Source organism: Mastomys coucha, unplaced genomic scaffold (genome assembly GCF_008632895.1).
Source record: "Mastomys coucha isolate ucsf_1 unplaced genomic scaffold, UCSF_Mcou_1 pScaffold5, whole genome shotgun sequence".
NCBI classification, from domain to species: domain Eukaryota; kingdom Metazoa; phylum Chordata; class Mammalia; order Rodentia; family Muridae; genus Mastomys; species Mastomys coucha.
Window position 1 is genome coordinate 6,124,618 of NW_022196911.1, and position 22,801 is coordinate 6,147,418.

Consider the following 22,801-nt stretch of genomic DNA (forward strand, 5'->3'; position numbering starts at 1 on the left):
TTGAACTCAGAAATCTGCCTGCCTCTGCCTCCCAAGTGCTGGGATTAAAGGTATGTACTACCACTGCCCAGCCATGTTTAGCATTTTCAAAAGATTAAATGAGGATTAAAAGGGGAATCCAATCAGAGATTGAGGAATAACATAGTAATGTCTACTTGAACACTTAATTTTCTTCAGAAAAGTGATAGAGTATGGTCTAGGCCAGAGTATCTCCCAGACCTTCCATGAGCATGTGCTTTGTAGTGTTGGGTCTGTTCAGAAAAATAGCGAGAGTAGATCTTCAGGTCATTGTTGTCTGGAGCCTGGGGAGAGGTTCAGAGTTATCAGAGCTCATGTATTTTATAACCTTTTTCTTCTCCTGATACTTATATTTCTGATGTGAGAAAATTGGTGGTTCCCCTGTTTTTCTTTTCAGTACTTGTAGCAGTTTTCATTTGAATTTAAAGTGCTCATTTTAGTATGATAAAGTTTGAAAAGGACACTCAATTTAGAGACAAATCGGTGGCAGATTCAGTAGATCCAGTTTCATGATCCCAGCATCCTCTTCGAGGCTATAACTCCAACTCCTGGGGACCCATTGACCTCTTTTTGCTGGCCTCCATGGTTACCAGGCAAAACATACAAGCATATATGTAGGCAAAACACCACACACAGAAAAGTAAGGAACAAAGTAAAAGTTCTTCCTTATCAGTCATTTTGATGAAAGACAGTTCTTCTGTAGAGTAACAAGCTGTGTATGTATTGTGTTTCAGTTGAAGCACATTCATAAATGCCTATAGCAGTGCTGTGGCTGGGGTTTCCCAGTGTGGCCTGTGGACCCATCCCCACAACCACCACACATACTAAAGGGGACAACAGAGCTAGCTCATTTGCAGACTCTTTCCCCTAAAACTTAGGAGTATGAGGTGAGGACTGTGCTTATTCTTTGGGTTCACTTGGTGAAAGCAGTAGGGGGTAGAAAGGCCGTTTGACAGGTGACAGTGAGGACTCATGAAATGCAGGGAGGAGGGAAGAAGGGGCCATTCATATCAGAATTGTGCAGGGTATTTACTGTCCCAGTTGTTGTCTGTGGAGGTCTTTGGTGTCAGTATTTAACTTTACCAGAAATCAGGATTTACATCCAAATTTGAGAGCCACTCCTATACACAGCTAACTGGTGCCTCCCAGTCTTGTAATACAGTTACGGTACAGTAATCTCTTACTGTAACACTGGAACTCCACATCGAAGCAGTGCCTGGACTTGGGATTGGTTGCAGCTGTGTTTTAATCTAATAGGTTCCCTGTCTCTTTCATTGCTATTTATACTGTGGAGACACATTGTGCTCCAGAGTTGGGCAGATGGTCAAGCCTAGAGGCCATCAGTGACAGCCTTCCCATTTGCTTCCCGATCTGGTGTTTAGAGCGCAGATTGTTGGGCATCCACTCTTGGAGGTTCTGATTCAATAATTTGGGGCATGACCCAATAATGCTTCTATCTGTAAAATTCCCCAGTGAGGACACTCCTTGGAAACCACTGTAGACTATGCTAGCTTTTGAAGTAAGTTGTTAAATTCCCTGCCCACAGGACAGGAATCCTGGCAGTTCTGATGTAGCAGGGACCCCAGGATTTTACTAGTTGCCAAGTATGTCAGATACATCCTTGCTTCACAAAAGTGATTCTCATATTTAATTAAATGTAAATTCATGGTAAGTCTCACATTGCTGGCAATTTAGTTCTTTTAATTATAGGAATCCTTAGAATATGAAAACACACACACACACAGAGAGAGAGAGAGAGAGAGAGAGAGAGAGAGAGAGAGAGAGAGAGAGAGAGAGAGAGAGAGAGAGGGAGAGGGAAAGAGAGAGAGAGAGAGAGAGAGAGAGAGAGAACAATCTTTAAGCAAGCTAGATTTTCTGTTAATTCTTAGAAGTGATGTATACAGCCTAGCTTCCACAGATGAGTAAAGATGAGGCTGCCTGGATCCAAGGTCTCTTCAGTGTGATTTTTTTTTTAAACCCCCTCTTACCTCCCTCCCACCCTCCCTCCTTCCTTCACTTCCTTCCCTCTCTCCCTCCCTTCTCCTCCTCTTCCTCCTCCTCATTCCCTGGCTGCTTTCAAACTCATTGTGTAGCATGGCCTCTAAGTCAGCAGAGCTCCCCTGCCTCTGCCTCTTGGATGCTGAGATTGAAGGTGTATGCCATGTCCTCTGTCTCATGTACACTTAACACATAAACCACAGTGAGGGAGGAGGCCCCAGGCCAGCCTTCACAGGCTCCATTCTAACATCCTTTAAAGGGCCCAGTTGTTATTACACACCTGGTAAACACTCAACAGGATCTGTTTTGTGTCTTAATTTGGAGAGAATTTGGTGTGCTGAGCCCCAGAAGTACAGGCTGTTTCTCATTGACTTTCATTGACTTTTAAAACTCCTTGGTCCTCGGTCTTGTTTCCTTCAGTTCCTTACAGTCTTGCTCAGGGACACAGTCTACCTTATCTGAGAGTCTCTTTCACGGTAGGCTGGCCTGGCTGGTTCGAGGGCAACCTCTGCATCCTTTCTCACCATCTGGCTTCATCATTCTTGTCGCATTTCTCTTACTGGAATCTGGGACTCACAGGGCTGTTGCTTACTGCCAGGGACACTCTGGGAGCCACCTCCCATGGCTGTAACCCCCATTCTTGTAATCCCACTAAAGCCAGCTCTGACATGGGCGCTAGGAACTGAACTCAGGTCCTCATGCAAAGCAAGTGTGTCATCGGCGGAGTCTTCCCATGTCACCTTTTCGGTTCTTGTAGCTTTGACTCAGTCAGCATTTTTGAGGAATCAGACAACACTTACAGGTGGCACTGTGCATTCTTGGAGATTAGTTGGAAAGCCTGTGGTTCTCTCTCCTTGGCAAACGAAGGTTCTGTTTATGTAGCCTGTGGGGTTCATACATTTTCTTAGAGAAGTTGCTGTCAGGCTCTCATGTGCCTCCTATCATTCTTCTGACTAAAGCATGTGCACAATAACAAGGTGGTCAGTGTAGGTAACTATTCAGACTAGAGTTAATCAGGAGCTAGAGCTATTACTACGCACTAACAGTGGTTGAGAAGTCCTTACTAATTTTATTTTTATTTCAGTTATAAAAATTATAATGTTAAGTTCAGTTACTCATAATCAGTCTGCTTTTATAAATCTCAGTGAAATTATATTTTTCTGATGAGTTCCCCTGTTGATTCTATGTTGATAGTTTTCCCCAGTAAACTGATTTGAGGATCTCCTAACCCTGTGACCACATAAGCTACCTTACAAAATCAGCTCCAATTTCAGGACAGGTTTCAGTGTCATATGCTCCAAATTCAGGAATGTAGGCCTTTGGTGAAGGCCACAGCGTCATCTGTGAGGGCCTCACCTGTCTACTCATGGCAGCCTTTCTGGGTGTGTGCCCTTAGATACCATGCATGGAGCAGGAGGAACATGGACACTTTTTTATGCGTTGTGATGTAATTGTTTACATAGCATTGGCATTGCATTATGTATTTTGAGCATTCCACATGGCTTAAGTAAAGGATAGGTCCTTAGATTCTCACCAAGTGTGACAGCACTTTATAGAAGAGGTTTGAGTGCCCATGTGTCACTGGTGCTAGGACCAGTATTTCACAGATCCTGAGAAACAGCCGCACTGATCTATCTCAGGGGTCAGTATGAAGGCCAATTTGTTGAAGGAATAAAGCGGCCAGAAAATTCCTGGCACACGAGGGGTTTGACCACATATCAGTGTGTGTTTCAGATATGTTTCAGGAAGGACTGATATGGCTGTGAGATAGTGTCCTAGTAGACGAATTAACATTTCCATTCTAATTCTTAAGTCTGTTTTAAATTTAAAAAGATAATCGATACTAACTGGATAGTTAGCTTTTGCCAGGCACAGTGCTAGGCTTTATAGATGAAGAAAAGAATTTTTTTTTGGTAGCAAATTGTGAGCAGAGGTCTTTGGATACTGGGTAGATATTAACGTATGCTGCCTTTCCCTGTTGGGTACACCGAGAAGGAAGGACTACAGCTTTGTGATTTTTTTTTTTAATGAGTTGATTATTAAAAACCTGGATTGCTGCCAGGTGGTGGAGGCAGAGGCAAGGTGGGTCTCTGTGAATTCAAGGCCAGCCAAGACTACACAGAGAAACTTTGTCTCAAAAAACCAAAACCAACCAACCAAACAAAAAGCTGAATTACTTTATCCCTCCACTCCTGAGTTGTCCTTAACGTTAGAGAATGTGACTTTAGTCATCCACATGCTTCCACTTCTCACTCAGGCACTGATGTTTCAGGGAGGAATGGAAGGGACACAAGCTCGCAGTGCTGCCTGCAGGATTCCTTGGCACGATCGTGGGCACGATCCAGGCCTCACCCTCTCCACAGGTCTAGGGTACAGCTGTCTCCTCAGCCTGTGCAGTAGTCAGCTGCCACTTGCTGATGGCAGATGTCTGTGTGAGAACGCCACTGTGAATATTATTGAAAATCATCAGGAAGAAGTGCTGTGGCCCGCACTGGCCAGCCTGCCTTTCCTCTTGCGTATCTTTAAATCTGGAAAGAAATTGTTCCCTTAAATGCAGAGAAACTAACTAGTGTTTGAAGCACATATCCTTTGGATTCACTGATGTGCATGTGCACATGTGTTAGTGTATGTGTAAATGCATCAATACTTTTATATATGTTATTTTTAGGAGAGCATGGTTTTAACTGAAGCTAAAAATTGGACTGGCTTTAGAATCAGTAAAAAACCAGTGATAATTATCACTGGCTTTGGTCATGTGATCTTTATATGAGCTAGAGGAACTTTGGAGCAGGATATATGGAATATTTCAGTGACAAACAGGAGACATGACTGAGCTACTCAGCGTTGCCCAGTTAGCGTTGCCCAGTTAGGTGGTCTCCATTCCTCTACATCCTCCATCCTGTATTTTCTTAGTCCATCCCTCCTCCATCATCCTTCCCTGGAACTGAACCCAGGGCTCATGCATTCTAACACTGTTACGCTCTAGCTCATCCTGCTGTCTGGAAATAAACTCTATACATGGGGCCCTTTAGGTCTGATCTTGGGCTAACACCTTTTTAAAAGATTTTTTATTTTTATAATCTTAAGTCATTGAGACACATTTGTACTTTGTCTACCATGTGCATACCTGATGCCCACAGAGTCACAGGTAGGTAGTTAGAAGCTGCCATGGGTGCTTAGAACTGAACCCAATTCTCTGCAAAAACAGCCAGTGCTTTCAGTGGCTGAACCAGCAACTCTGCGGCCACCGGTCAATAGTTTTTACTTGTATACTTCTGGTTATTTCCCTCGTCTCTTTTTCCCTCTTTTCTTCTCTTGTGATGTCCTCCTCAGTTGAAGGAGCTGAGTCATGTTGTGGGATCCCAGTGTGAGATATTCAGATTGAGTCCCTCAGCTTGTTCCTCAGACCTTCTAATTTGTTATTAAAAGCTCATTGTTGCATGTCTGATGTGTTTATGATCTGTGGCATGAATGTGGTGTAGATCACATGTAGAGATCAGAATACAGCTTTGTGGAGTCTGTTCTCTCCTTCCTTTGTGGGTTCCAGGGATCGAACTTAAGTCATTACTCTTCAGGGATAAGTTCCTTTAACCTGCTGAACCATGTCAATGGCCCATTTAAAAAATAATTAAAATTAAAATGTTGGTAGTTTGATCTAAGGTGTTAGTAGGTTCCTTGCAGACTTTGATTGCTGCTTTGTAGTCTCAGGGATTTGGTGTCCTGACCTGCGGCCTTCAGTGCCGCCATTGCTGATCTCTGCAGTCTTCCCAGGCTTCCAGTTTATTTTTAGTATCTTTTCACATTGTCTTTTTGCTTTAATGCAGAAGCAGACAGCAAACTTTCTAGTAGCATGTTGCTCGCAGGCAGTGTAGCTGCTAACATGGACATGGACATGAGCCGAGTTGTGCTTAGATCTGTATGTTTGGCCTCGTGCTTTTTATTTTGGTGTTGGGGTGTGAGCCCTGAGAGCTCATGCCAGCCATTTACCTGGCTGCTGCTATATCCAGGAGGACAGCAGCCTTCTCCTCAAGAAATCCTTACTGTGGGAGAGCCAGTTCTGTTGATGACCCATGTAAGCTGGCTCAGGAGTTTTGTCTCGGTGTTTTAGAAATCCTTTCAGCAGGATTCTGTAGGCAGCATAGACACCCCCCTGGAGGATGCAGGGAGGTCTGGGGTTTAGAGGTGGAGGGAGCAGCCCTTTGAGGCCTAGTGAGACTAGGACTTGTAAGGGGTAACATTGTATACAGCCTTTGAGGGCATGGAGAGCTGTTCTCCACACATCATGGATGCTGTTTTCATAGGCACAAGGAAGCATTTCCAGAATTATCACCCTGAGTATTCTATAGACCTTGAAGTGGGTATGAGACTGTAATACAGGGTGCCCAGTAGACAGGGGCTCCAGCTAGCAAGATGAAGGATGAACAAGATATGTGTTGGGGTTGGGGTATATGAGGTGTGCATGCTCACAGAGGAAGTAACAAATGTGTGGGCCGCCTAAGTCCCAGTTGGGAGGTAAGGCTTGAAGTAGAAGGAGCAGGTGGAGGCTTCCGAGTTATATGTGGACATGAAAGGTGAACTTTCCTACATGTTGCCATGTTAAAGGAGAGAAATGGATGATTGGTCAATGTGGGGTCATTGTGGGGACTTGGAACAAAAGATGGAGGGGACCAGCTTGAAGTCATTGGCCTCTGTGTCTGGCTTCCCTCAGGCCTTAACTACATAATAATGGAAGAAAGAAAGAGGGCTCTTCCATTGGAATTTGTGAAGAGGAATTTGTATTGAACTTTTTATTCATGATACTGTAATAAGTGTTTTGAAGTGTTTATAAAGTCTTAAAGCTGATAAAGAAACAAATTTAGGAAAGATAACTTAAAAGGTGAAAAAAATCATTCACCATGCAATAGTCTTCAAGCTTTCTGTTGTCTACAATCAGCTATGGAGAGTAACTGCCCATCAGTCTTGAGACTGCAGTGTGAGTGCATGTGGCCGGGCAAATCATGCACCGTTTCCACTGCATGGTGCGCAGCAGGGCCAGAACGGGGCTGTCCGATAGACGGAGGCTGATGCAAAGCCTCTTCCTGCACTCTGTCCTGGGCTGTGGAGTGTCTTCACTGCCCCGGTGAACTGCCTTAGGCCAAAGAGATTGTTGTAACGGGTGGTGGCAGTTTCCAAATAGGGAGACAGAGGAAGCCAGAGATTCTGGCCAGGGTGACACTGGAATTATGCAGCTGCTCAGACATTCTTTCTGAATTCAGAATGTTAAAGAAGCAGATTCCCCCTCCCCCAGTGTGTGTACATCCATTGTACCACTGTGCTACATCTCCAGGTCAGGTCTTCCTCCCCACCCCTATCTCCCAAGTTGCTTTATGTTTCTATTCCTGGCTCTCCATTGGGCCGTGAAGCTTGTAGACTGCTGCACTTTGAGTGGGTCCCTGTCCATCTCCTGTTGAGTTCTGTTTTGCTGTGACTGCTCTCCTCTACCTTGATCATCCCATTCCCTTTGCCTTACAGTCTGTATTCATTCTTTTGGTGATGGGGGGGGGCTACCTACCTCTCCACTGTACTAACTTGGCTACTTTTTGTATTGCAGTAGATATTGTAACGTTAGCATAAACATCTTGTTTGTGTTGTTCCATAATGATGGACTGGACTGTAAATTGCCACTTCCTTTGCTAAGAGCACTTTGCTAGCATCTGTCAGTGTTCATCATATCAGGCCTGTGATGGATTTGCACTGGTGGAGAATAGTGCTATTGGGATATTTCACATGAAATATATATGCATGGAGTTGCTTACTGTAATACTGTAGGAAGTAAAGATGGAAAACAACATGAATGTACATCAGTATGGGTACTTTGAAGGGACTGAAAGCCAGCTCATCTACAGAAAGCATTTGCCAGCTGTAAATATAGCAAAAATAATGTAAATGTTCAAATTGTAATTTGTACCCAGTGAACAACTAAGGAGAGATGGATTATTTAAAAAAATAAAAAATATAGTACCCCTGTGGAGGAAGGAGAACTAGGAAGGACACCATCTTTTTACTCTCCATCTCTGTATCTTTTGAACTTGTATCATGGGAATCACTCCGGCTTTCTTCCCTCCCCTACAGACCTTTTCTTTCCCAGAGCTAAAAAGCAAGTGGCTTATGTACTAGATCCTCAGGATAGCTTTTCCTTTACTCTTTGCACATGCACACTCAGTCCTGCTTGGCTTCCCCATCAGCCCTATTTGCCCTTTGCCCTTGCAGCCTCCTCCCCAAAAGGAAACATGCAAACAAACAAACAAAACACAAGCGTAGAAAACACTTCACTTCACCGGTGTCACAGTGTATCCCACAGTACTGCATGCAGTGTGTCACAATGTGTCCCCCTCTGTCCACACATCTTCACTTGCAAAACATTCATTGTGATGAGTTATGGGTCTGGCCTCCGTGAAAGCATCAATATTGGATCTTCCCTGGGCTTCCTCCCGGGTATCCTGTTATTGCCCTGTGGCACGGAGATCGTGCAGCATTGGGTCAGCAGGACTGGCCCTTCCATGCATCCCAACCTCTTGAAGATGATAGAGATTTGGGGGTTTGCCAACACAGAGCCCTGGATCTGGGCCTGGGTAGCAGCTGAGCTGGTCAGCATGTTGGTTCTCCCTTATCTTCAGTGTGAGTGCCCAAGCACTGACTAGTCTGGTTAGGCCACCCAGTGCCACCATTGGCAGGAGGCAGGGTCAGCTCTATCAACTACAAGAGTGGAGGAATCGCCTCTTCACCCAGCCCACCTCACAGCAGACAAGTAAGGAGTGGCTGGGCCAGCTCCCCTGCACTCTTCATTGTCACTCTTAAAGTAAATTGGGATCCTGCTGTGTTCCAGCTGACCTTGCCTCATGCTGTAATATGACAATGTTCGCAACAAATGGAGTGAGTGAGTGGTCCATGCCAGGCATTCAGTCATGGACTCTGTTTATCAGATGCTCAAATGTTCTGAGTGTGAATACTTGGCCTTGTCCGTCCATGTCATGGGTAAGTTTCCCAGTTATTTCTGACTCATTGTATGAAGATACTTCAGAGCCCATCTTTTGTTAAGTCTGTAGGTGAGATGAGGGAGCATTCAGAGATCACAAACCACATTCCTGCACTTGGTTCTTGTGCACGGTAGAATTGTCATGGGACATTGTTATTTTTGAAGAGCCTTGACTTTTTATGACTGGCAGATAAATTTATTGAGTGTTCATATGTATATACTGCCTTATTTATAAATAATCAAAGATGGCAATGATTTTTTTCAATATAAATATGTGCTTTTAAAAATATATGAAATATAATGCTAAATGTATTTTTCTGATATTGGCATTATCTTTTATTGCTTATTGAATTATGGCTGCTTGATTTATAGAGCTGCAGTGTATGCCAACTGTGGTTATATTTTTCTCATGCCATCTAAGAAAGAAGCAGTTCATTTTGAAAGAAACATCAAAGCTTAGGCCCTGGTGTAGCCCGTGGTGGCTCCTGACTGAAGCTAGTTGAAGAAGGGTGGGCTCCCAGGCACATGTGCTGTGAAACAGGGCTTCCTCATTTTCTTGCCTACTGTGAGGCAACACTGCTGCACCTCTGTGTTGTCTCTGTAGCAGGGTGAAGGACCTTGAATGCGGCCTCTTGCCCCACTTGATTTGAAATCCTGGCTGCTGCTCTCAGGGAACTTCAGGGCACATAGCAAGGCATCACTGTAACAAGTAGAGGTCTGTTTTGTCGGGGGAGGGATTAAGGTGATAATAATCTTCCAACTCCTGCTCAGCCCCCACAAACCAAACTGTCACCCCCAGCAAGCAGCCAGATTGTAGAGCTGTGGCTCTGGTGGTTGGGTGGCAGGTGTCACTCCTACTGCCTCATGATGTGGCTCCCAAGTAAACCCAGGCAACCGCAGGGGAGCCAGTCTGGAAAGGTGGGTACTATATACAGGATATATACTGCCTGTACAGACTAAGGACCTGGTTTGCTACAGCTTCTTAGTTTTGTTGGAGATTTTTGTAAGGATCTATGAAATGCTGTTCTCGGGCTTGCACCTTTATCTTAGAGCCAGTTTAAAGATAGCTTGCACTGATCCTTGGCTGGTGCTGCCTGGTGAAATCCAGTTTGTGTAGCTCATAGACTTTCCAGTACCAGCTCTTGGCTTAAGAAGCCCAGGGATTTGCAGTGTGTTCTGTGTGAGAATGGGGTGGGGTGGGTGCTTCTTAGAGAATTTTACTAATAGACATTAATTTCCATGTACTACTTAATAAAATAGAAATAGTATATGGTTCTTTAAGGCCAATTTGAACTGACAGAAAAAGGGAGAACATTTTACTTGGTGGTAGTAGTTTCCCATTCTTTTTATTTCCCCTCTCCCATTAGAAACTGGTTCTTCAACTTTCAGAGCCAAGTAAGAAGCTATGCAATAGGCTCTTAGCCTCTGGCCTCTCTTTGGCTCCAATGAGCATGTATTAAATAGCCAAGACCTGCTATGCAGGGTCTGTGAGGTGGGGCAGCATTTGGATTGTGTGCTGTTTCAACAGAACATCAGACCTTGCAGCCTGGAGAGAGCTGAGAGAAAGGCTGAGTTTCTTAGCTTAGCTCTCTGCAGGCAGGTGTTTTGTATTTTGTCCCTCCGCCCCCACTGGCTTTTGTTCTTTAATGTGGTTTTCTAAAGATGATGCCACATAGGTTTGTGGGGCCTTCCACACCTGGGTGTTGGTTGGTTTCCTAAAAACTCAGACCTTCTGTGGATATTTAGGAGGGCATTTTTAAGATTCAGCTGTTAATAATGTTATTAATTATTTTTTAAAATTGAAATAATATTTGACCAAAATCATAGTTCAGCTATACAAATGTGGTGGCTCACCCTTGTAATCCTAGCACTTGTGGGGGTGAGGTAGGAGGATCATCACAAATTCAAGGCCAGCCTGGGCTAGTACTGAGACAGTCCCCACATGCTCTTACACGTTGGAATAATTAAGCAGTATATCCCAGTTTAGGATGAGGTAATACAGTGAGCTTTGTCTGTGGCTTGCCTTGCGGGGTGACAACTGACTTCTGACCCACAAAACTGCAGTCCCATGGTACAGTCTCATATTTGATATGCCTGCTATTCTTATTTATTTCTGTCATTGATTCATCACTGTTTTTGCTTTTGATAAATTATTAAATGACAGCTGTTACATGTTTAAGTGTTGGCTAAAATGTAACATCACTTGATATTTAATCATGATCAACTCTTGTTTCAATTTGTCTACTGTATGTACTTAACACTCAGAGATACTGATGAAGGATTGTTTGTTTGTGTTTGTCTAGGACATGTCTCAGGAAGGCTATGGAACTAGATCTCAGCCTCCTCTGGCCCCTGGAAAATCCAACCACGAAGACTTGAATTTAATACAACAGGAAAGACCATCGAGTCTACCAGTAAGACATTACTATGCTGATTGGAAAATGTAATGAGTTGAAGGATTCTGCAAATGATTATTTTGCCTGCTCTGCTTTATATTACACACAGGAGAGAACTTTCTAGGTGTTGGATTTATTTAAGAACTATTGGCTTTTAGGATTCTTTCTTGAGAGCTAACACTAAGCTCTGAGCACAGCTACCTTGGCAGTGTCTACTTCTGTAGCTTTTACTTATTCAGCTCTCCTTGCTGACGTGTGGGTTTAGATGTACTGGTATTTCAATTATTGACAAATCTTGGCATATAGCATATAATATAAAAATTATCCTGAAGCTCTTCCTCCCTTAGGACATTAGCATTTGATTGTACTCTGTACTTTTCTTTGTTCATGATACTGGTAGTAAATGAAGCAAGCATGCCAGGAAAAGACAGGCTGGAAGGCCTGTTATAGCAAACCCTATAGCGTATGTACTCTGTTATTTTGCAGACCTTGGGCGTATCTCAATTTGTAAACTCACATAACTGCCAAAGTGTGATCAAGTACACTAGCCCCTGAGTGTTTTATGCAGACATGTTTCTCGTGACACTTGCTAATGCTTTCATTAGAATTTTTATGATTACCTTGACTCCTTAGTTTATACCTGGTTCCTTTTTTATAAAAAGTTTTTTAAAACCCACCATTGGTTTCAAACTGTTCATTTTATCACTTGGGGATCTTTCTTAGGGTATTGAATTGGCCTCTCTGATTTGTGTCCTCTCTAGGCTAATGACAGTGGCTGATGGCGTAGGTGTGACGGCTACATTGGCAGAAACTTTTTATTCTCAAAACCATTTGTTTTCTTCAAATTTGCTTTCCCCTGGTGATCTTGAGTTTCTAGGGAAGAAATGGACAATCTGGATAATTAGACAAATAGTAGCTTGAGGGTTCTTTTCTTAGTAATATACACTTTTGCTTGTGAAAAAGTAACAGACAAACACTAATCATTGTAACTTGAGCCACTGTAGCACAGAACGAATGTTCTTAGTAAAATACTAATGAGTATATAAAAGGGAGTAATCAAAAAAAGGAAGGCTCTCTTTTCTTCAAAATACCAGTCTTCTTGGACATGGAGAGAGCCATTCATATGTCCCAGATTGGAAAGAACCACTTTGTTGAGTCTGTCCACAATCCCCCCCAACCCCTGAGTAGATGGGGGTCACAGTTCTGCCTACCCGAACTCACTGTGCCTGCCCTGTTCTGATAGATAGTACTTGTTCTGATAGAAGAGGGACAGTGCTAGGCAGTGGGGTAGCTTTATAAATATTGGCTATTTTGGAAGTTCCCTTAAGTCATTAAAACCTGATTCCTGACCCCGCCTTCCTCAAGCAGAAAAGTCAGGAGATTGATGTGCAAAGAGTTTGATTTTCCACAGTCAGCTAAATGGTGCTGTGTCCCTCTGTGGAGTTGCCCTTTGTGAAGGGGGTGGGGTACTCCAGGCTGACAGTTCTTACAGTAGGGGTGTTAAACAAGACAGTAGATGCCTGTCAAAACCTGTTATTATCAAAAATACACTTTTGGGATAAAGTATCAACACGAAAGTCCTGCCTTTAAGGAAAGAGTCTGGTTTGTCTGTGTTCGTTTTAGTCTTTAATAACATTAGGAGTAGGAGGCTGTGCATTTTGAAAACAAGAACATTGATGTTAGGCTAATGGTGCAGCTAAAGTCCATGAATTTGATGCTGTGATTCCTTTGATGATTGGAAACTAGTGAGAGGACACAGAGAGGGTTTCTTAGCTGGGGTTCTGATTCCTACTTCTCAGTGCAGCCCTAAGCCTATCTCAACCTGTTGACAGGTTTCTGCAGAACTTAAATCTACCAGACGAATGGCTGCTGGGTGAACTCTTTGGAAAGTTTTTTGTTTGTAGCTTGAACTTGATTTAAATGGTTGTCATGAAAAGGTTAAGAGTGTAGCTGTCTTCCATTGATTGATTCTTCTCAAATCATTTTAAATGCTTAAAAAAATTACAAGTTAATGAAAGAGAAATCTCATGTGTCTTCAGGTAGCTCTGAAAGTTCTGGCATGGTTACTGCCTGTGTGTGGCGTGGGCTGTTTGCTTAGTGTTTCTTAGTGTCAGTAGCCTTTGGGGGTTACAGTGTTCTAGATGAGGCATGCATTGTGCAGGTCAGGGGGAGGAGGCCCCTGGGCAGGTAGGGGCTCCCTGGGGTATGTGGGAGCCCTTTAGGCAGGGGGGTCCCCTAGGCAGCGTGCTCTGTAGGTGGATACTCTGCCATTGTAGCTTTTGCAGAAATTAGCCATCATTGGGTCAGTTTCACACTAAAGATACAAACACAATTTTGATGTTCTAGGAAAATGGAAAAGGGACATATGACTTTTTTTTGTGTCTTACAATGTAATATTCTTCCTGGAGAGTCTGAATGGGCCACCCAGATACAACATTCCCTCAAACCAGGTGAACAGGTAGAGACACCATAACTGTCCTTCCTGGGGGTTCCTGTGGCCTTGGCGCTCATTTCAGAAAGAGAAGATAGAGCCGAGCAAGGCGGGAAGTGTATGTCATCTTTCTTCCAAAACAGTATCCCACTTAAATATGGATTCTGTAAATGAAAATTCAATAAAACTTGAACAGTTTGGACTTCTTCCAGGAAAAGAAAAGCCTAAATAAAATGGAAAGCTTGAATAAATGAATATTTTAAAAGAACTGTAGCCTGCTTTTAAAGCACTAAAATGCTTGTGCACACAGTGTTTCTTCAATCTGGTAAAATAAATGGAAATTTCTTTAACTTTAATTTTGTTTACTTTGTTCGTTTGGGAATGAACCCAGAGCCTTGTGCTCACTATGCTGACTCTCTGTTACTAAGCTAAATTCACTTCCCCACAGTAGGAAATTCAAACTCAGTGTAGCCAAGACATTTGCTTAGGGACAGTGCATTAACTTTCAAAAATTTGTTTCAATTTTAAAAAGAGATTTTAAACTAAGTTTACTTTCTGCAGACTTTCTCATCTAACAGTCTGGAGATTTCCATTTAACATGTGGGGGAAATGAATTTCAGCCCATTCTGTAAGGCTGTCAATTAGTTCTTTAAAAGTTAATGGAGGACTATGGGAATGCTGTAAAAATAGACTGTGGCCAAGCCAGAGGCTGTGAAGGGCTGGGACATAACTGATTTGCAGGATATTGGTTTTGATAATAGAAGGATAGTGATGATCTATAGTTGATGAATGAAGCTCATTAAGTAAGGGATGATAAATGCTCACACTCCTGATTAATAGAAACATCTGCACACAAAATCGACCTAGCTTACAGCTTTCAGATGACCTGGGTGGGGCCGTGGAGCATTTCTGTGGCTGATCTAGCTGTCCAGGATGCAGGCACATCCCAGATTCACCCCAGACACCTAAGCCACTATGCCTGACAATTTGCTTCTCTGGCCAGCAGGTGGGGTGGGGGTACCAGCCTGAAGGTGTGGTGGCAGGTCTCTGTTTTCTGAGCATGCTCCCAGAGCCTGGGCTTGAGCAGGTATGCAGAGCCTCAGGATACATTACAGTGGTTATTTTCCTTCCTTGTATGAGGATCTGTGATTCTCAGGACCCCTCACACCCTTTCCTGTTGTCTGGATTTTGGCCGTGGTACCCACAGGGCAAGTACCACATCTCCTTTCTTGTGGTCTCTCCCTCTCCCTGCTCCAGGCCAGGTAGGATGTTGGCCAGTGGGAGGTAGCAAGGGTGATTTGCTGTGTATTATCCTACTTTACTGGGAAATGGCTCTCAGTTTACAGATTTTCACTTTGCAGGCGATGAGAAGGCATACATCTGTTTGCTGTAAGGAGAGCAGGTGACCAGCAGGCATCCACATCCGTGCACTGGTTACTACTGTTTATGTTTCTTTGGATCTACAAGTAACTATTCTTAATATTAACTGTCAGTTTAAGAGTTGGAATAAATATGTGTATAGAAGGTTCCCTCAACCAAAACCAAAATTTTCTTTTCTTTTGCCACAGTGTGTAAGACTTTAGAGTTCTCTCTCTCTCTCTCTCTCTCTCTCTCTCTCTCTCTCTCTCTCTCTCTCTTTCTCTCTCTCTCTCTCTCTCTCTCTCTCTCTCTCTTTCTCTCTCCCCCCTCTTTTTCTTTTGCCTTCTCTAAATTGTTGTAAAATAACTGAATGGTCTTGTTTTCCTTTGTTTGGGTCAAGAAATTTTAGCTGAAAATTGTTACTGTGTGAAAGATTATTGACTCAACAAGCCTTCAATTTTCCGTGAATAACACTCCCACCCCTAGCTTTGGGAGCACGCTGCGCATGCATTCTATTTTAAAATACAGTCTGTAATTTAAAACAGGCAGTTGGATGGCCCACTGAACTTTGTTTAAGCCTGGAATAAAAGAGAGAGAAAAGCTTTAAGCTGCAAAAAGGTGGCTAAGCTTCCTCAACTGCTTTTCTTTCTAATGCATCCATTCTGTTCCAGAGCAAAGCTTGCTGCTGGTAATGTTGTCAGCCAGTGCTACAGCTGGTTTTGCCCAGTTTCAGGCTGTGGTGTGGAGATCTGGCCACTTGTTTCCTACTTAGCCTGTCCTGTGAGCCCTTTCCAAGACCTCAGCAGTGGCCATTGGCACTAGTCAGTATGTAGGTGCTTGCACATATGGTAGTTCAATGCACAGGTGAATATTATTTCTGATATGTATTAATTAATTTTGTTTTTTCTTCAAGGCAGGGTTTCTTTGTGTAGCCCTGGCTGTCCAGGAGCTCAATCTGTACACTAGGCTGGCCTCAAACTCAGAGATCCTCCTGCCTCTGCCTCCCGAGTGCAGTGATTAAAGGTGTGCACCACCACCGCCTAGCTCTTATTCTAAATAAGTAATTTTGACATTCATTTATTATAAGGTAGCTACTGTTGTATTGGTATTATATAAGAATGGCGTTAGGACACAAGTATTGACCACTGGACTGTTTGCTCTTTGAGATTTGTAAAATGCTCACTTGGAAATAGCATGCATCCTTCACCCTTCTCTTTCTTACAAAAATGACCTGTTTGCCATGAGTTGTATAGAAGGCACGCTCTGTCCAGGGGACCTGCTTGTGCAGGTGTTGAGTGGCCACAGCTCAACTCATGGCCTCATTCAGCTCTGCTCTTGAGGAGCTAACCCATACTGCTTCAGGGTGATTGCTGCTCCTCTTTGGAAAATGAGTTCTGTAGACTGAGTTGCCTCAAAACACCCTTCATCTCCATCATGTCACTGTAGGCCTTTTCTGTTAGTATTTAAGAAAGAGAGGTACAGCTGAGCTCTCTCTTCTCTCTTACAGAGCAGTCAGGTGCCTGAGGTGAGTCTGCAGGAGAGCCTCTGTGTGGTTCCTGCTGCCCATCCTGCTATCCTGGTGCCCTTTAGATTTTAGTGAAGGGAAACATGGTTAGGAACTTTGGCCTAGGCCTTGTTTGGCCTTTTATTACCATCAGACACCTAGTAGCTTGAGAGGCTCACGCTATGCCCTGCTCGTGTGACCAGTGTAGTAGTCTTTCATGGGAAGTCTAGGGAAAGGCGAGTCTGTGAGAAAGGTGAGAAAGGCAAGCACACCTGTCACTGTCTCCGCAAGGCCTGCTATAGTGCAAGGTGGAAAGTGGGTTCAGGAGCAGGCTGCAGGACTCAAGTGGGGTGTGCGTGTGTGTGTGTGTGTGTGTGTGTGTGTGTGTGTGTGTGTGTGTGTGTGTGTGTGTGTGTGTGTGTGTGTGTGTGTGTGTGTGTGTGTGTGTGTGTGTAGGCCAAGAATGCCTCCCTGCACTGGGCCAAAGGACAGCCAGCTTTGTGAAGCAAGACAGTCTGTGCTCTCTGAACTCTTCACTCCTTTCTAATGTTGCCAAGTTTATTCCATATTCTATAAGAGCTACCAAATAAATATTTTGTTTCTACAAAGATTTTAGTGTGTGTGTGTGTGTGTGTGTGTGTGTGTGTGTGTGTGTGTGAATACAGTGCCCATGGAATCCAGAAAGACTATTAGAGCCCTGAAGCAGAGTCAGAGCAGTTGTAAGCCATGCAGTGTGTGTGCTGAGAACTGTACTGTGCCCTTCGTGAGTGCCCTGCTCTGCTTCCTAACTGACAGCCTGGGCCCCTGGGAGTAACTCTTGCACTTCTGGAGCTCTTTCCAGGCCAATGCCTTGCATCTCTCTGGGTTGTGTGTGTGTATCTTACACCACTCCCCTCCTCTCCCCTCCCCTCTGCTTTTGATTTGGGAAGTACAGTGAGTGTGTTACCAATCTTTTTGCTTCTCTTTATTAACTTTTGCTTTCTGATACGTGTTGAGCCGTGACATGGTGAGTATCCTCTATAAAATAGGCCAGCCTGAATGTATCTGTACACATACACAGTCTACCAAGGGAAGGTAGCAGCTTCCTGCTACCCCGAACCTCCATCTCTGTGCACTCTTCAGTGTCTCTAGTGTTCTGATGGGAACAGGGGTCTTCCCTAGTCTATTTCTCCCCTGTGCTGCTGGCTGCTGAGGACCACTGTCAGCTCCTGCTCAGGACTGGGTGTCGGGTGGATCTTTTGTAGTTGCCTGCTTTGGAGTAAGGTTGCCTTCAGAATAGTAAACCAATACCTACTGACTACTATTTTCAAAAGGTTTATACAGGAGTAGAAGTTTCAGTTAAAGAATAGTATAAACTGCTAGTAAAAGAACAGTCAATGCCCTGGGAAGGGACAGGAGCTGTAAAGATGCCCCCCACAGCGATCCCTGTTTGGGTGCCTGGAAAACATGGCCCTTTCCACATACCAGTGTAGGAAATCCTAGGTGCCTTCTGCTTTACAAAGCTTTGTTTTTTTCTTTTGGGGAAGTGGTGATGGTGGTTGTTTGTTTTTTTGTTTGTTTGTTTGTTTTGTTTTTGTTTTTCCCCCTTTTTTTTGAGGCACGGTCTTACAGATAGGAATTGATAATTGAAAAGAGGACAGCATTATTGTGCTTGAATTTCATGTGAACTCATGGAGGTAATTTAGAGAGTACTGGGAAAAGATTTTCTATAAGCCACTGAGTAGACCATAATAGAGTATTCTTAGCAGTACCTTGGCCAAAATAGCGTACCCAGACTCAAGAACTAAGCAAAGTAGTGGGCTAGAGGGTAGGCAGTTGGTGAAGTACTCGCTTTGCAAGCCTGAGGACTGGAGATTGATCCCCAGCATCCACCTAAGGAAGCCAGGTGCATCCCTGTGAACCCCGTGCCAGGAGGCAGAGAGAAAGGGGCAAATAGCTTGATAACCAGGCCAGACAAGCTGAACTGGGCAAGCTTGGGCTTCAGTGACTTGGAGTGGGAGATAGAAGATGATTGGAGAAAGCCTGACATTAATCTCTGGCTTCTGTGTGCATATACACCCATACATAGCATGTACACATGAATTTCTGCACATATGCACACACAGAGAAATAAGTAAAAGCCGTTAGCTGTTAGGTGTGTCTTCGTGGGTTGTCTCATTGACTTTGCTTCTAGGATGACACAGTGTGTGTCACTAAGAAATGTGACCGTACTTTCATTTTCCAGTGAACATAGATTCCTTTGCATTACTCAACTTGATATACTTTTGACTGATTTTTGCCAATTTTGGAAGAATATTTCTTAGTTTAACTTGCTTTAGATTCCTCTTCCCTGAATGAATATACATACTTTTTCGATGTATGCATTTGGGGACCTAGTATACAAATTTCTTTTTTCCTTATGGAGAGTTCAAGTGACAGAGAACCTGATTTTTTTTTAACATGAAATTTTCAGAAGATGTTCTCTTTTAGTCTGTACAGAAGGCTACCCCTTTGAGCACTGTGAGAGCAGTTGTACATTTAAAGTCCTGCAAATGACATGGTGCCTGAAGAGGTTCTTCTCAACTCTGTAGATGTCCTCGCTCTTCCTGGCCAGGGATATAGTTTCACAGCAGAGCAGTTCCTCACCCGGGTTGTGCAAGGTCCTAGGTTAGCTCTCCATCTGGACTCAGGAGGGAGGAAAGCTCTGCCCCCCCCCCCACCCCCCACCAGTGTCTTCATTTTACACCAAGCCTCTGCCTTTTATTCCCCATGAAAACAGGGAGCCTTTGCTTTAGAGATACAAAAGTTTTGGTTTTATTGGTTTGTTTGTTTGTTTTGGTTCGTTTGTTTTTGTTTTTGTTTTAAATGCTGTTTTATGAGCTAAACCTGGAACACATTATAGTCTCCAAAGACAATTAACAAAGCAAGACAGGATTAATATTAACCAGTTTACATGTGTGCATTTTATGTATTTAATTTGATTCAGATTTTGTCTGCTTTGAGCTCAAATTCCCAGATGTGGAAATAGAAAGTTACCAGTGGTTGGCCTCTGTAGACTCACTTCAGTCAGCTGCTGCTTCTCTGGGACTGGCAGCCCCACCCAGATCAGTTCTCCACAGGTTACCAAGGGCCCTGCCTGCCTGCTTCACACTTAGAACAGGATGAGCTCTCTTTGAAGTGCAACTATTTTGCCCAAATATTTTCTGAGTTATTCCCCTTTCCCCTTAGGCTCTTCTTAGCATCCCTAAATATTGACATCTTCAAATAGAGTACAGACTCTCTCTCAGAAATTAAATTACATTTAACAATTAATGATTACTTCTTATGCCTAAATGGCTGTATTAGATGTAAAAATAATAAAAGAAATAGATAATTATTTAATTATTTCACTAGTTTCTTATGAGTGTTATTAGTATAATATTTTGAGAGAGGGTCTGGTCTCATTGTAAAGTTCAGGCCCACTTAAACTCATGAGGACCTCCTGCCTCAGCCCTTCTGCTGCCAAGTTATAGGCATGCGCCACCATGACTTGGTTAATACTTGTTTTTTACTGTAATATCTTCCACTGTAAGACATCAACAGGGGTACCTCTGAGGTTACTTAATACTCTCTATTGCTAACTAACATCTACATATAGTTCTAGAATTCTCCTTTAGCCTACACGATTTTACAAAAGTATTTTGTTGTTTTACCTAGGTTTCTACTGTTTAGCAGTCTGAGCAAGGCTGCAGGGATGTTCTGCCTTAAGTTTTCATTGGACACGTCAGTGCTGTGACACTCCCGTGCCCATGCTGGCTTTAGGGAGGACACCGCACACACCCTTTGGGTGGAGCACCTCTCCTGCCTGTGTGCTACAGTAGCACTGGCATAGCTCTTTTGACAGACTTCCTTCAGATTTCTTGATCATTGTTAGTTGGTTGACTTTTTAAACATAAAGACAGGCTATTAAATTCCTGCCCATCTTTGATGCATTATGGTCAGTTTGGGGTTAATGATTTTTAAATGTGTGTCCAAACTGGTCTTCATGATGCCATCTGCAGGTCTAGCTACCATGGATACCACAGCAGGACTGTTTGAGCTCAGGTGTTCAAAACCAACTTGACCAAACATAGTTATGGTTGATAAAACATTCACGCAGGTACTGTCAGTGACTTTATGGCCCAGAGACTTCATCTTTAACTCTTTACATATGTGTGTGACACAACACATACAGATCCTCACTGAAACATGTCAGTCTATTCATCCCCCTCACTTTGCCTTTAGAGCCTGGGATCCGTGGCTCACCAGCCCTTAGGAGCAGGAGCGCCTCTGTAGAGGCAGGCTCACTGTGAGCCTGCTGCCTCAGCCCCAGTCCCTGACTCCACTGCTTAACCCAGCCCTAAGCCCCTTATGGATTGCTGTGTGAATTCTGCAGTGTGGAGTCTGCTGTGACTCCTCATTTCAGTGGGTTTTGTTCACACAGAAGGAAAGATAAGAAAAATGTAACTTGAGATTTCATAATAAAATAAAAATTCCCACAAACTTGGACTTTTTCTTCCTTCCTTGTTGAACTACCAAAGCCAGAGTCATGTTTGATTGGGAGCAACTAACTGATAAAGAGTACAAATCCTTTAGGTTTCATGTTATAAACTAGGTCTGAGAAATTGCAGATCTAGGCTAGACAGTTGAAATGCCAAAGTGTCCTGCTCATCTGTATGGCCTTGAGTGGTCTTAAGAGTGGGAGTTGGTAACAGAGCAGCAGTTGTGACCTGAGTTCATCCTTCTGGCTTCTACCTTGTGGTGCTATCTGTGAATGTACAAAAGGTGATGGAAAGAAGGAAAAAGTAAATGGGTAGAGGATTGCTTGGTGCACAATGTAGCAAGCACTGATAAATATTCTAGGCAGCAGATCTGTAGGGGAGCCTGAGATGGTCCGTCAGGCTTGCATGCACTTTCAAGCTAGGTACCCAGTGGTAACCCTTAATTTAAAATGCTTGTGCTTGTGGACTGTAATCCCAGAGCCTGAGGGGTATAGGCAAGGGTTAGGAATTCAAAGTCAGTCCAGTCTGTATAAAAACCCATCTAAAAAATTTTTAAAAATTCATGCATGTATGTGCTCACAGGTATGTGCATGTAGTATGGCCCCTGTGCACATATGTATGTGTACAGATACATTCAGAGAGAGGTGAGGAAGGATATATGCTAATAACTATATTAAATATCAACCCCGTTTATCTGGTCTTTGAGTCTTCATCCCGGCTGTTCGGATGATGATAAGTAAAGCCATCACTTTGGGGTGTCCATGGCACTCACACCTTGGGGTTTCTCCTCCTGGTTCTCTGTTATTCCTTCCGTTTCAGTTATCAGTGTTTAACACAGAGACCCCGTGAAGATTTGGGGGAGATTACAGAGGAAATGAACGTGAGTGTTTTTAAAGTAGACAAACACCTGTTCTCACTTTTAGTGGCAGCTTCTGGTGTCCTTGGTGTCCTGGTCAGCTCAGCTCTGCTTTTCTCTTCATCTAAACAGCTAAGGATCATTAGAACAGTTGGGTGTGAAAAGTACCATGAATACATTCCACCTTCCAGATTCTGTATTTACTACAAAGTGCGATCCGGACGCTCCAACGTAATGATCAAAGTCATTTTCTCTTTGGAAGTGTATGAAAGTGGCTTGGGTGAATTTTCTTGCAGCTGTCCGTTATTGCTTTTTGCTTGAGAATTAGAAAGAAATGTGTTTATTTTTGTGTGGATCAGTGGGCACTGATGTTGATGGCGAGAAGCCTGCTGTAAGAAAGGACCCTGTCTCCTGTGATGTTTGTATTCAGGATGAGTAGCCCTAGTGCTTCTGAAAGGACTTGAGTTGACCTAAAGTTACAACATTCCCATTTAAAGAAAAGCTGCTCTAAGAAATTACAATTTGTTGGGGGTGGGGTAGGATGGAAAAACAAACAAGCCCTGATAATGATTTCACCACAATGGAGGTTCAGTTTAAGGCTGGGTCCCAGCTACCGGGGTGAAGAGGGAAATTTGAGGTTATATAATTTTTAATAGAAAGGCAAAATATGTTATATCTTAGGGAACTTGACCTTCTATGATTTTATAGAAGGAAATGTTCTATAA

The 22,801-nt window shown here is 43.3% G+C and overlaps 1 protein-coding gene across 3 annotated transcripts in view; it reads left to right on the forward strand.

The window, feature by feature from the left end:
- Positions 1 to 22,801, forward strand: part of Arid1b (AT-rich interaction domain 1B) — a 350,225-nt gene that overhangs the window by 119,215 nt on the left and 208,209 nt on the right. For all 3 annotated transcript variants that reach the window (XM_031352241.1, XM_031352240.1, XM_031352242.1), the window contains exon 4: positions 11,335 to 11,445. In XM_031352241.1, the coding sequence (XP_031208101.1) occupies positions 11,335 to 11,445 (111 nt within the window). The remainder of the gene's footprint in view (positions 1 to 11,334; positions 11,446 to 22,801) is intronic.